Here is a 14617-nt window from a genome sequence, read left to right on the forward strand (position 1 = left end):
CCCTACGAAAATGCACATCCGCAGACAAAAGAATAAAAGGGGAAATAGGCATCAATCTACTTCCTATTCAAAATTCCCTCGTTTTGAGGTTTTTCCATTCATTACAAGCTTTCAGCACACAAAAAAACTCTCAACTTTCTCCGAATTCCAAGCATTCTACATAAACAAAAAGAAAAAAGAAAAAAAAATTTGAGGAATGTTAATTACACCTGAAAACACCAGTCCTCCCAACCTACATGATTATCAAAGAAGGCTAGAGTTTTAGGAACTGCGAAACGAAGACATTCATGATGGTGAAAAACATTAAACAACGTCCACTTCTACCATCTCCTCCTCAAGGGCCTTCAAATCCTCGTCCTTGTACTGCAAGCAAAACAAATAGTTCATCTCAGATAACAACTAAACAAGCACCACAAATAGCAGTTTGAATCCAAAACTAGCATACTTAATATTGTTAACAGAAGCAGATGCTATTCTGAGAACTAAAACTTGCTAGCAGCAACGCAGATGCGGGTGTCATATGCTAAAAAATAAGAAAGGTAACCTTTGAATATGCATGGTGAGAGAGTGGAGGAGGCGGTGGCGGCAGAGGAAATGGCAAGCCTGGCACCCCATATGTAGCTCCTTTCTCAACTGCTGTCGAAGCTGTTTCAAAAACGTCAAGATCGCCCTCCACTTCCATCGTTTCGAGACCTTCATCAACTGCATGAGCAGCCATGCCGGTTGGCGGCACCAAGCCCTGTTCAGAACCCTTGGACTGCACATTTATAAGGCAAACATCGGAGTCTATACATATATGGACTTCACTTGCTCACAGAGAGAGAGCAGTTCTCCAATTTGGTAATCATGTAAACTATGTTTTCAGCGACTTAAAAACCTCATACATTAGAAAGGACCTTGAAAAGGGATCAGTATTTATAGGAAGGACCTAGAAAAATCCTCCAGACACCACTGACCTAAGTTCTGTACTTTGTATGCAGTATGCTTAATACTTGGTGCAATAGTGAAACACTTGGCTACAATGACATTGTGACCCCTTACCATGCTGCCAACCAAAAATTCTCTGAAGTAGCAATTTCAGAGCAAACAGAATCAGGGGCTCTCTACTTTGTATTATTCTAGCGGATCTGCAGTTGCTAAGTGCCAAAAAGAAGGTTTGATGAAAACCATCATATCCATTGGACAAGAATAATCAGTTTGGGATTGAGGGTTCTAGCTATGTTAGACACCTTATCTGATTACAAAGTACAGAACCGAGGGCACTTCGTGTAATGAATACCATCTCACGGTAATAAGGTGGTTATTCGGAAGGAAACAAGATTGGGTGTCCCCACAACATATACTTCCCCTCCCTTTCTTTGTGTTCATATAGGTTCTCCTTCCTTTTTCAATTTTCGTATGACAAGCAACAGAAATGCATACCAAGACCAAAAAAACATGTACCTTTTCTGCAGAGGGAACATTCGCAAAAACAATCTTCCCTCGTTTAGGAATGGCTTCATTGGCGACAGTCCTATGATCACCGGTTCCATTATAATCTACCTCCCCATCCCTCGTATTGTTAAATTGAGCATGTTGCTCATTCCACCGGGAATGCTTCACTGATCTTGCCACTCCTGTCAAAGTTCCTTCTCCTTTCATCAGATTTGCGGGTGTAAGAAGAAAAATATCAGGACAACAAACACAAGCACAAGCTTGAAGCCTGAATGCCTTCGCATAGCATGATATAAAGCGTAAAAGGATACGCAGTTGCAATGTTACAGGAGATTACCAGATTTCAACTCCTCGGCAGTTTCCACATTCACTCGTAACCTTTTCTTGTTAGGAGAAGCAATCTTTTGCAGCTCATTCAGAGGGCTCAACTTTAGATTACCAGTAATATCTCCTTCACTTAAAATGTTGATGCCTGAATCTTCCTCATTGACAAGCCTAGTAGCATTTGAGGCCAGCTCTTCCCCCAGCTTTTGAAGTCGGTCATGCGACCTTCACATTTCAGTTAGTAATCATATTACAAGATACATTGAACCCAATTTAATTTATCTGACAAATGATAAATACAACTAAGCATGCAGAAGAGAACAGAGGCAAGAAATAAAAAAGGAAAAAAAATGTTGAGGCTTGCCTCTTTACTTGATCTTGTAAGCCTTTGTACTTATTATGCGCTTTAACGAACTTCCTAATTGTTGAAGTAATCCTACATCCCAGGGAAAAAAAAGACAAAAGATGTCAAGAAAAAACAAAGAGGAATCTTTCATCACCAAAGAACACTTCAGAAGAAACGCCTGTTAGCAGATGACATGAACTGAAATCAAGTTATATATGTTATCCAGAAGGATTTTTTCTTCTATTTACTACAAATGATATTTGCTGGTACCTTTTGCATTCCTCTTTCTCTTGGCCCAATTGCATCTCTAGCTCCTGGATTCTTGAAGTAAGACAATCTACTTCTTGGACCCTCTCTTCCAAGTATGTCTTCCAACAACCCCAAAATCATATAATAAGATACTAAACCTTGAAATAAAATAACAAAGAATCTAAGAAAATAGAGGGTCTCTTACTGAAAGGGAAAGAAAAGAACCAACAAATGTTACAAGAACTGTGTGGCTTCAAAAAAGAGGTGGTTAAAAACAAAGTAATAGTTACAAAACCTAAGCCCAGAATTCTTGCTTTTCTTTGAATCGAACTACACATAGCTGAAAAGGAAAAGAGGGGCTTAGACAGCTTTAGTCCCTTCTCTTACATTTTTTTCCTTTTCTATATCCAACCAAAAGCAAGAGCAACCCTTCCCTTCCCCTTTCTTTCCCTTCTCTCCTACCTACACTTCCTTATCTTCCCTTCATCAAACCAGAGAGGAAGGTTTTCTTTTATTGTGCTTCATAAGTCTTTTTTTTTTATATATATTTTTGCACAACCCCTTTCATTCCGTATAATTGATTTTTGAAGGAATGAAACTACGCTGAAACACAACTCATTCGCAAATATTCCATTTTGAAAAATCTAGATAGCAAACCCTGCACGCTTGTACAATGTTTCAAACTGCAAACAGAATACACGAACCTGAAGTTCAGATTTGTGACTACTCAGCATGTTGATGTCTGACTGCACTTGTCTTAACTGCTCATAGATCAAAAGAAGAAACAAAATCAAGTCCTGATAAAAGAGAATTGGGAGCACTATCATCAGCAAATTCAGACCAAATATTTACTGTTCCACTCCAGTGAACCAAATTCTTCAAACCATACCTGCTCCCTAAGTACACCTTTGGAATCAGAGGGTGTCAGCTTTCTGTCTTGAATATGATCTTCAGTCCCATCTGAAATTTTCCCACTTCCAGAAAAATCACTTTGACCATCCAGCTGCTGTCTATTTCGACGCTTTTTCTCACTGGCATAAACAATACATGACAATTTCAACTCATGTTGATTTACAAGGACAGGACAGCAACATAATGATATAAGCAGTAGTTACCTACTACTAGTTCTAGCTTATCGAATAAGTCTCGATACCTAGCTTACTGAATAGAAATTGATCATTTTTGTTGTGTCTAATGACAACTGTCGTATGTACTCACATTTGACAAGATGAAAACACCAAAACCCGTACATGCAGATGAACATCGGGGAAATTATTTTGAGAAACTTTCCCAATCTCATGAAGTTATCCACCATCCAAGATCATAAGAAAAATGGAGGAAATAGAAAACTATGTTTTCAAAATCTCTGTCGCTATCATCTCCATTGAGAAAACAAAATCAAGAACAATAGAGAATCAAGAATAAATGATAATACAAAATCTCTATGAGAAGAAATACTGCCTCCGTCAACTAGTGATAAGTGATAACAAGAAGTGTACACGTTCAAAGGGAAACATTTATGGTCCTCGCAGAAATATCAACTATGCAAAAATCAGATATTAAACCGAAGGGCAGTGCGCAACACCTTCTTCTTAGAACTTGAAAACAATCAACAAGAGTGGCTACATGCCCTCTGTTGGATATAGACGTAGCAAGCCCTTCACTGTGAAATTGCTGTAGTTTACTTCGAGGGTCTACTTTGTGTTATGAAGCCAAGAAGCGGGACAATCCAAATTATTAGTTAGACTTAAAATCAATGTCAGTCTCCAATGTTCTCAGTAGCATGACATGTCAAATACACATATGAAAGAAGGACCCACTCCAAATGAGATGTTACGGCCGAAATCAGTGTAAGTTTCTGATGTCCTTGGTAGCATGACATGTCTTAAATCATATATATGAAGGTTCAAACAACAGTAACACACATTCAAGCCTCCCGAAGTTATAAAAGATGGCAACGGGTACGCAAAGCCAGTTGTACCATTGTAAACCAGGATAATAGTAGTCGAACGTAACGATGCCCCAGGCAGAAGCCAGCTCAGATTTCAAATCAATCCAGCACCAAAAGAATAACCTCAAAATTGGTATTGCTAAGTGAAGAAGAGTAAGCTGTTTTCATTACATGTAGCTCTTAGTTCATCTGGTTGTATCCCAATGTACACAATATTGCCAAAAAAAAAACTGTTTTCATGGATGCCAAATTCGGGAAATATGTAAAATTGTTGATCTACTTTCTTGAGAAGGGAACAACAATGAAACCGGAAATACGGGATAGAAATTCAACTGCTACTACAATGCAAAAAGGTGAGAAAAGTTTCTCTTTAAGATTTGTGTTTCCCTCCATAACTTTTGGTTTTAGATTTTACTGTGTCATTATTTGAAATATAAAGGTTTTACATGAGATTTGATACTCTCAGTGTACATTATCACACTCTCTCCCTCTACAATGAGTGCAACTGTGTTGTAACCAAATTGGCACGGAATAATTGACATAGCAATACAGAAGAAATTAAAATCCAAGTTAAATCTATTCAAGTTACCTCCTTTTCCCAGGAGAACTGCTGCGACTGTATCCTACAGACAAAACCAAAACAAACACATTGAGAGGAAGAATAATCAGTAACAGGAAATGCAAAATAGAGCGCCACAACCATCCATGACCATATATATATATATACATATATATATATATACATATATATATATACATATGTATGTATGTATGTATGTATGTATGTATATGTATGTATGTATGTATGTATATATATGTATGTATGTATGTATGTATGTATATATAGTCCCCTTCAGGTAAGGGCGTCCTCATTTTATATATAGTCCCCTTCAGGTAAGGGCGTCCTCATTTTAAATAAAATGCTGACGTCCCTTTTTCTCATCTTTCCCGATCAAATTTCGATGATCCGAGCCGCTCAATGTGTTCAGAACGTGATTTTAAGGGTACCAGCGAGAAATCAGCAAAAAAAATAACCGGGACGGGCTTCATTTGAGCAGTTTTTATTTGAACCGTTCGATAAAATATAAACAAAAACTGCTCGGATTAAGCCCTTTCCGGTCTTTTTTTTTTCAAGGTACCCTTAAAATCACGTTCTGAACATATTGAGCGACTCGGATCATCGCAAATTGGTCGGGAACGGGACGTCCTTAACACGGTAAGGGCGCCCTTACTTGAAGTTGTGTGTGTGTGTGTGTGTGTGTGTGTGTGTGTGTATTGAATGGCAACCATCCATGACCATAATGAGTATAAGATATAAACTGAAAGGTCAAGAGCCAGTATATTCCCACAGCAATGAAAAAAAACCCACTCTCACCCATAGAATATCAATCAAGAACTCAAACTAGAAAATAATGACACTTGTAACACAGCTAGAGAGGAATTTCCCGAATCATCAGGATGAAAATTCTACCGCGTAGTGTATGTCGACCTCCTGCATCTCGACCAGGGGAATACCTCCGCCGTGGAGAATGCCTTCGGTCGAGCCTATTTCTGAAGTCATTGCCTCGATAGTCACGTCTACCTGAAATAAGAGAAGCATTTCTAGTATGGTCAACAGACTGATTAATTAATTTCAAAGCGAAAAGTAAGCAGAGAGCCCATCGCTGGTAATGAAGCTTGGCTTACCATTACATTGTACAACATGAGTAACATAATAAAGAACATATAAATTGCCTTCTTGCCAGTTCCAAAGGGGCCATGGAAATTAGCGCTCTCATACAATAGTTAGATATAGCTATACCAGTGATTGAGCTTACACCAGTGGAGAAAACCACTTGAATGTCATAGGTAGAACCAACTGATATAGTAGATTTTCCTTTCTTCTTGATCAATAGGTAGCAAAGAACATGCAAACTGTATGGTACAGATTGGATCCAAGTGCCACATCAAGATATAAAATAATCGACCACACAGGCAATGAATTGGCCTTTCTTTGAGCACATCCCCCATCCAAGAGATCCAATTGCAATGTCATTAAAGAAGAAGTCACAGATGAAGAATGGAGAATATACCAAATGCTCCACCAATATAAACCGCAGAAGTTGGTAGAGAAAAATAATTGGATGTTCCACCGAACAGCTTCTGATATATAGATTTGGAACAGATTATATTCCACAAACATCTAATTCTGATCCTTCGTACAAAACTGCTGTTTCTTAGATGCATAGGATAGACCAATTAGAAGTTTCCTCAGAAATAATACCATGAGGAACAAGCAGCATTAAGATAAACCCAACCAGCATAATCTGATGAGAAATTACTAAAACTGTCAGTCAACATGACCTTCTACTGATTAATGGCATGCCCAACCCGTTGAATACCAACCATAAATAATAGAGTTCTTCCCACACATATTTCGTGATAATCCACACATTTGGGTGGCACCTTTACACGACTTATCACATATGCAGAACTAAAGGTAGATTAAATAAAATAAACATTAGAATTACTAATGGGTGGAAGCCAAGACCACGGAAGGTAAAATGAAAAGGTTAATACAAGACCAGTGCGCCTCCTGCGGCCAACCTGAAAGACTGAATGACGGGTTTGAAATATGTAAACATAGCCCTTGACATTGCAGAATGGCGAAGAAACGATTCATGCAGCTGATCCATTTAATATAGCTTAGAGAATTACAGTCTATCCAAAAAAGAAAACATTGGTTTGAAGATTTGGGGAAGGAGGTCGACTATTTTATTCACACTGGGAGTCCGGGAGAATAGATCAAAGCTCATGTAAATGCTCGACTTCAGCTTCTCACTCTTGTAATTTCCACATTCATTAACTTTCTAGCAATATTGGGACAATTTGGCAACCTTTCAATTGTGGACTGAATCGACAGGGAATAAGATTATGTTATTCATCCCCACGAAGAAACTAAATTAGAGAGATAAGGACAATTTGGCAACCTTTCAATTGTGGACTGAATCGCCAGGGAATAAGAATATGTTATTCATCCCCACGAAGAAACTAAATTAGAGAGATAAGAAAATGGTAAACCAAAAGCGAACTCCCATAAACATAAAATACAAAAAAGAAAGATAAGGTAGCGAATATGATTCTAAAAGGATTAGACGTTGATCAACACATCGAATACTATATCAAAATTCTTAAATCCAAAAACAAAGAACATGGGATGTAGGCATAAACGGTAGAACCAGTAATACATGATAGGATAAACCTAAGGGGGCCACTTAACCAAACAAATCAACAGTACGTCCATCTGCATTAGCGACCTCTAGAGGTTTAATGGTATTCTAGAGAATCCATTTAGCTATCAATCAGCTACATTAAGTGTTGCCGTGCATTGTAGGATATGCATTACTTCTTTGATTACATATCTGTCTCAAAGTACCGTTCAAGCAATCTTTGGAAATTTTTGGCAAACCTTAAAATTGTCAGACTGAATCAAGAGGAAACAGAAACACCTTATCTTATTCATACTCAATAAGAAATTAAACTACAGAGATAAAGAATGGTAAATTGGAAGTGAAACCAGATAATTCTAAATACATGCAACGAAGATAAAGCAGTGAATACGATTCTTTGATTTCCCAAGTCTTTTCTATCACAATATCAGCTTCCATAGCGTGTGTCAGAACAAGTACACCTATGCATACATACATACATACATACATATGAATAATGTTGAAGGAAATAAACAGGGTCGAACATAGCCAGTAACGAAAATGGGATTCATTAATCTAATACTCCCTCCCTCTGTCCTATTTTCTTTGCTTCCTATGAAAATTCGTGCCATTTTGACCTCAGAAAACATGCTCTACGCAGAGAACTCAATTGAATAAGCGAAACTGGACACTAACCATAAAGAAAACAGATTAATCGCATCGAAATTACCATTAAAGGAACCGGAAAAGCGCCGAAGCTCAGCATCTCCATGAGCAAAGGAGCAGGTCTGGCGATGACAATGACCTTTCTGATACAGCACGCATAGCTTCGTCTTGAATAGCTTTCGCTCCACCATCGTCGCTGTGTATGTATATAATCGCGGACGACCTTAAATAATCAGAGAGAGAGAGAGAGAGGGTGAAATAGCGCCGAGAATAAGGAATCAACACCTCGTTCGTAACGCTACTGTGAGAGAGCAGTCCTTTGATCGAAACGAGCCCTAGAATACGAGTTCGAGTGACGAAGATGATCGAGCAGTTCGTCCGATATATGCCTGAATTACGAGCGCAGAAGAAACCCTAATTACAAGAGGGATAGAACGAAAGTAAACCCGGCTTTCGAATGGAATACGAGTTGCCGGCTTGTTTGTTTGGAAGAAGTCGTGGAAAGGAAGGAAGGAAGGAAAATCAAGATAAGAAAGTGTTGGGTCCTTTTGACTAGAAAGAAAAGAAAATTATGTTGGGAAGTAAAAATGAGAGAAAATAGAATAAAATAAAAGAAAGTGAAAAGAATTTTATTTGCATACATTTGTTTGGTTGAAATGAATTTTTTTTTTATAAGAATCTTGCAAGAAAAAGAAAATTACCAACTTACCCTTAGCATACATAATGGATTATGATAGAAAATAAAAAGTTATGGACATAATTGAATCTGTCATAAAATGTGGCAACTTTATGAGCTATGTACTCATGCTTTAATGAGTTGTACAAGAAAATTCACTTTCTTACACTTTTTTTGGATTTTCATGCTAATCAAACACCATCAAAATGTAGGAATAATTATTTTCTTTTTCTTTCATTTTCTGTCACTTTCTACCATATTCAAACGGACCCTTAAGAATTACTCCCTTTTTTTCCTTTCGTTAAACATAATATGCTCTATCATAGGGAAGGATGAGTCCTTACGGGAGTGCAATTTTGTTCACCCTCCTTAAAAGAGGGTTAAATATTATCTTCTCTTTTATTGGTTGAAATGGTATAGGTCTCACCCCTATAATACATTTTTTGGTAAACATAAAATTATTTTTGTGGTGAGATCCACACTATTTCAACTAACTCGTGCTTACGGGAATCGAACTTTACTCATGTGCATGGGTGTTAAGAATTACTCTGCTCAATAAATTTTTGTTTTGTTACTTTCTTGTTTTTTTTTTTCTCAGTTCAAACAATGAAAATAAAATATTATAAAATTATATCATTTACAAAAAATATATACTTTCATGTGTGCATAGAGCCCTAAATGACAACAATTTATCAAAAAAATTCCAAAGATATAAAAATTATGCCAAAAAATATATAAAAAATCATACCTCAAGACCACGTTTACGATTGGGATTTTTAATCCAGATTCCACAATCGATGGTATCTGTAAAATGGAGTGACAACTTCTGCTTAAATATGTTGGCTTCTAATTACATTTTCTTTCTCATTGGTTTTCTTCATCTTAGCTCTAACGGAACAATAATCCATTCAAATTTTTAACATGAATTCTCTTTAATGGCTTTCTCTTTTTCATTTTCTACTTCGTTTTCAACGAGGCTTTTTCTTAAATTTTGACAAGCACGGGTCATGTGAAACACAACACGGTGAATAAAATCATCTATTGCGAATTCTGAGAACACTTTCAAATACACTTTTTATCACAAAGTGAACCTCCTCTTGTGATATACTTTTTTTGTTCCCTTTTTGTACAATCCATTTTGCGCTCTAGATGGCCAAGTTGATACACGAGAGCTGCAGATAATGTCAAGATCGATTTTTCCTAGTGGCTAAAGAATACATATCACTACAGGTAGTTGATACAGAGAACTAGACAGACCAACAAAATGCTTCCAAAAATTAACTTTTCTGTTTTTCAAGACAATTTTGGTCTATAGTTTCGTAATCCGTACCGCATCCCCTGAATTATTGAGCATACATGCAAATCCGATATGCCCAGCACATGCCACTAGTGTTTCAGAGGCCTTTCACGAAATTTTCATGAAGGAATGAGGACTGGAAATCTAGGGAAGTCAAATAGTTGGCACACCAACTCTCATCCAATAGCCTTCTGCGTTGTTGAGCCATTTGTTGGACGACGGCTTAATCGTTTCCTCAAGGATTCCAATGTAAGCATCCTTCCTTAGGATCAGACCATGTTCGAGGAGACTAGCAAGCAACATGTAGCCACTCGAAGAGTACACTCTCGAGAACATTTGGGAGGTGGGTCGGTCTCATTTCACTGTCATAACTTTAACAACGGATATACCAATTGCATAGCTTTCAGCTCCTGATAAGTTATATCTTGCGCTGAATTTTGGGAAAAGGCAGGCAAGCGTGACTCACAACAGGTTTGTTCCTCTAATCCAACACAATTGTAAAAGAATTCCCTTTCTGGGCTCTGGCTGCTAGTCAATAAAATCAATGTTCGGAACTTGACAAAGCCACATCACAGGTCAACCAGTTAAAAATGCCATTCAGCAAGCCCTCAAGCAAAACTCCTTGGACTGTCCAGTTTTACCGCTACATAGCTTGACATCTATGGTTGATAGCACCACAGTTCTTCAATGCTGGACTTACCTGGTAAACAACTCCCCGTAAGAGCTACTTTAGACAAGCCACTCATCCGTTTTTGCGAGGATCACTGCAGATGGGAACAAAATTGAACTTCTTGTCATCATCGGCAAAGTCTTCGAGCAGGCATGCCCATCAAATGTGGTGTACTTCATGAGAATATAGCTTTCGTGAGATAATCTAATAAAGGTAGAACAATATGCAAAACTATACATACAAAAGCATAACGATTGGGGGTGAAAATGTCTATAGGCCTTGATGCAATTGGTTGCGACTTATGATACTTCAAGTTTTCAACACACTTCTATCCCAAGTGAGCCTCCTCTTGTGAAACTTTTTTTTTTTTGGGTACATCCTCTTGTGATACTGTGATAGTAACAAATGGACCTGTCTAATAGAGAAGTTGATATACAAGAGCCTCATGTATAGTCAATGTCAAATTTTCCTAGTGGCTTTATGAGTTACGGACGACAACAAGTAATTGATACAGAGACCAACAAAATGCTTCATAAAATGATGAACCCTCTTTTTTTAATACTCCATAAAAGTTTATAGCTTGTAGCATAGTGATCCTTTAACTGTATCCCTTGAATCCTTCAGCCTAGACCAAGTCCGATATGCCCATACATGCCACTTGCACTTCAAGGCCTTTCGTACAATTATCGTGAAGGGACGACTGACGAGGACTGAAAATCAAGGGAGGACAAAGTGGTATATCAAGTCTCAGCAACACCCTTACGCGTTGTTGAGCCATCTGCTGGACAAAATTTGCCGGATGGTAGAATCATTCATTCAAGCATTCCAATGTAATCCCTCTATTTGAAGGTGCTCAAGGTGACAAGGTGTGACACACAAGCATTCCAACGTACTCCTGCATTTAAAGGTGTTCAAGTGTGAGACGGGTAAACTCATTCCTCAGGATCCAACAAGCAACCGGAGCCTTGCGAAGAATACTGAAACCATACTCGGAGGTGGGTTTGTCTACTTACACTGTCATTAACATTTTCTCTCCTGCATTTAAACATATTTGTGACAAAAAAGCATCGACTCCACAGCTTTAGGGTCGTGGTGAATGACAAGTGCCAAATAGATAAGAAGTTTTGGAAAAGGCAGGCAGGCAGGCAGGCAAAGCTTAGACTCAACAAATCAGAGTTGTTCCATTAATCAACGCATGTGTAGAACAAATCCTTTTCTGGTTCTGGGTCAAGTGCTACTCAAGAGAAGGGTTTTGGAGCTTGACAAAACCACAGCAACGGTTCAAACAGCAATTGACAATCCCATTGGGCAAACTACCAAACAACACTAGTATCTATTCCCCATCATAGCTACTTGAGATCGGGTCATCAGGACTTTTGTTTTGCATATAGAACAAGAATCAATTCCAATTTCAAATCTCAACACCCATTTCAATAAGAGGCCAGGTACATCAAATGGGTGCACTTCAGATGAATTTAGCTTTCGTAAATCAACTCAGGCATCAATACCCATTTCAATAGGCTTCAGTTTTCTCCATCTGCATTTTCCTCAGGAGCTGTTAAGCGTCCACCACTGATCATAAATTACCAGATTGCAACTATGCAATTAGCACAAGGGTCATAACTAGATTTCTTGTCAACTTATGTGTAACAGAATTCGTATATTTAGCAGATACTGTAACATTTTTCCGAATTTGCATTCGACGGGTTACAGACCAGGATTTGGGTACTTGATTCATGTTAACAAATTCTCCAATTCTCAATATCAAGATTTTTATTGGACATTCTCCACATCACAGATGATTATGGTACATCATTTTCAATTGCCAGTTCATCTTAGAGTGCTGAGATCATTCCGAGAAACCAAAGAGACCAACCAAGTATACAATCAGGGATCTTCAAAGAATTCTCAAGGCAATAATCTTAGACCATGAAGGATAGAATCGTAGGCAAAAATTTATGTGGTGTTTCCGGGATCTAATGGCATTGAAGGAGCCATCAATCAGGATGGCCACAAATCTGAATATCGCGCCCAAGCCATTACACCAAGAGGAACAAATTATCCCCCAGAATTGGTAATGGGCGCAAATAATTGCCCTTTTCACATACGTAAAGGAACAGAAAATCCATTCACCTATACAAAAGTATCACTAAACAGATTAAATACCGATATGGAAAACAACTAAATTTGCAATAGAAGTATATTAAAAATTGAAAACTAATTTATTAGTTGGGGAAAATAGGAATGGAAGGGATGCTCAGTGGAAGGAGAAGTCGTTTATAAAATGGGATCACGGAGAGCAATGTTTGCCTCTTCCACTACCCTATAAACACCATCTGGTGCCTTGCCTCATCACAGCAGACAATTCCTTCCACATATTTTCGAATCCTTTTATAAAAATCGATAATAAGCTAGATGAATATAAATCAAAAAATTAAAAAAATAACAAGGGGAAAAAATCAAGGCTTCAGTGTGTGTAACAAATCAGATCATTGATTAATATAACCTCACTGAAATCCGCTAAGATAATTGAATTTATCATCATAAGCCCCATTGAATGAAAAGATTTGCAAACAGAGGGTTTTCGGAAAACACCCATATCTACGTTCATGAATTCGAAATAGATATAGGGGAGGAAAAAAGGGAAAACAGCTACTAGTAAGATTTAGAGAGAGAGAGTGCTCAGACAGCCAAGGGTTAGTCGTCAGGTTCTGGGATCCAGACCCAGATCAGAAACTCTAGTCCACATAAATTGCTTCATCACCGCACACCCTATTCATCAATACGTAAACCTATACATACATATTTATGAAGAAGAACATACAAAAATAACAAAAACCCTGAAAGCAGATTTCTTGATCAGAAGATGAAATCTCAATACGATGGACCGAGGACAAGAAGGTGAAGTAATAAGAGGAGGCAGAATCTAGCGGAAGAGATGATGACAGAGAGAAAAGAGGTGAGAGATATATATAGGGCTTGATGCGATTAGTTGCTAGGGTTTCAGAATTTAGGGTTTGGTTTAGGATTTGCCCGAGTCGGTGTATCTATCGGGGAAGTTATGGGCCATACTTTACTGGGCTGGGAACCGGTCTCCAAAGTTGGCCCAATTAACTCGAGTCATGGAGGCCCGATTCGCCTTTTTAATCCTTCTTTAGAGTAAATTACTCTAAATAATAGGCCTCAAAATAAATTATCAGGCATATGAATAAATTTGTTGTTTTGTTGTAACGGAAGAAGATATTCTTCCTTAACCAAGTCAAATCAAACCAAGTCAATTCTCGGAAGCTTCACGAGTGCTTATATTTGACAGGGAGATAGCAACCACTTAGACGTGTCAATACTTTGTAGGTTACAGCAAAAGAGAAGAGCAGAACAAGGGTTCTCCTTGAACAATTTGCCAACAATGGTTTTTCAGAAAATTTTGTTTTAGGATCACAGACTAAAGTTGCTAGGTTTTTTTCCCCCTACCAATACAAACCCCCTCTCTCATTGCATTTAATTACTAGCATATAAATATTCACGCATTGTGAAATCTACAATATTGTAATGCCTCTCTTTCTTATCAAAATTGGGCATGTTTGTGGGACCTGAATCAACAAATTTAAATCAATGGGACCCTCCCCATTTAGTTAGCATATAAATATTCAAGCTTTGTGAAACCCGCTATATATTATATAGATTATTAAATGCGGCATAACAATATGGGATTCAAGAAACATAATTTGATAGTCACTATAAAGAAAAGTACGATGGAAGCAGGGGCGGAGGTGTGTAGTGATTTTGTTTCTGCTAAATAATATTAAAGCTACATGA

General features: G+C 37.9%; 1 protein-coding gene, 1 long non-coding RNA gene and 4 other non-coding genes across 6 annotated transcripts; all 6 read right to left on the reverse strand.

Moving 5' to 3' along the window:
* Positions 1–45: 45 nt before the first annotated feature.
* Positions 46–8657, reverse strand: LOC131330638 (zinc finger CCCH domain-containing protein 13). Its single transcript, XM_058364288.1, has 11 exons — positions 8223–8657; positions 5776–5886; positions 4894–4927; positions 3243–3384; positions 3058–3114; positions 2375–2472; positions 2123–2194; positions 1772–1983; positions 1444–1616; positions 545–757; positions 46–363 (listed from the first exon to the last, which is right to left on the reverse strand). Exons 1-11 carry the CDS (start codon positions 8347–8349, stop codon positions 304–306), a joined length of 1299 nt encoding a protein of 432 aa, XP_058220271.1. The 5' UTR covers positions 8350–8657; the 3' UTR covers positions 46–303.
* Positions 8658–9986: 1329 nt separating this feature from the next.
* Positions 9987–13933, reverse strand: LOC131330639 (uncharacterized). The gene is made up of 2 exons (XR_009201164.1): positions 11815–13933; positions 9987–11696 (listed from the first exon to the last, which is right to left on the reverse strand). It is a non-coding gene; the product is annotated as an uncharacterized LOC131330639 (long non-coding RNA).
* LOC131331666 (small nucleolar RNA snoR80) lies at positions 12754–12877 on the reverse strand. Its single transcript, XR_009201468.1, has one exon. It is a non-coding gene; the product is annotated as a small nucleolar RNA snoR80 (small nucleolar RNA).
* On the reverse strand, positions 13054–13163 carry LOC131331588 (small nucleolar RNA Z152/R70/R12). Its single transcript, XR_009201403.1, has one exon. It is a non-coding gene; the product is annotated as a small nucleolar RNA Z152/R70/R12 (small nucleolar RNA).
* On the reverse strand, positions 13264–13352 carry LOC131331587 (small nucleolar RNA R11/Z151). Its single transcript, XR_009201402.1, has one exon. It is a non-coding gene; the product is annotated as a small nucleolar RNA R11/Z151 (small nucleolar RNA).
* LOC131331716 (small nucleolar RNA Z157/R69/R10) lies at positions 13476–13574 on the reverse strand. The gene has a single exon (XR_009201515.1). It is a non-coding gene; the product is annotated as a small nucleolar RNA Z157/R69/R10 (small nucleolar RNA).
* Positions 13934–14617: the final 684 nt, after the last annotated feature.

Source organism: Rhododendron vialii, chromosome 6a, assembly GCF_030253575.1.
Source record: "Rhododendron vialii isolate Sample 1 chromosome 6a, ASM3025357v1".
Classification (NCBI taxonomy): Eukaryota; Viridiplantae; Streptophyta; class Magnoliopsida; order Ericales; family Ericaceae; genus Rhododendron; species Rhododendron vialii.

Coding starts and splice junctions, on each gene's coding strand:
- LOC131330638 (XM_058364288.1), bottom strand. CDS start 8,349: ATGGTGGAGCGAAAGCTATTCAAGACGAAGCTATGCGTGCTGTATCAG. Junction 2,473..3,057: donor GTCACAAATCTGAACTTCAG/GTTCGTGTATTC, acceptor GGTTGTTGGAAG/ACATACTTGGAAGAGAGGGT. Junction 1,984..2,122: donor TTACAAGATCAAGTAAAGAG/GCAAGCCTCAAC, acceptor TGAAATGTGAAG/GTCGCATGACCGACTTCAAA.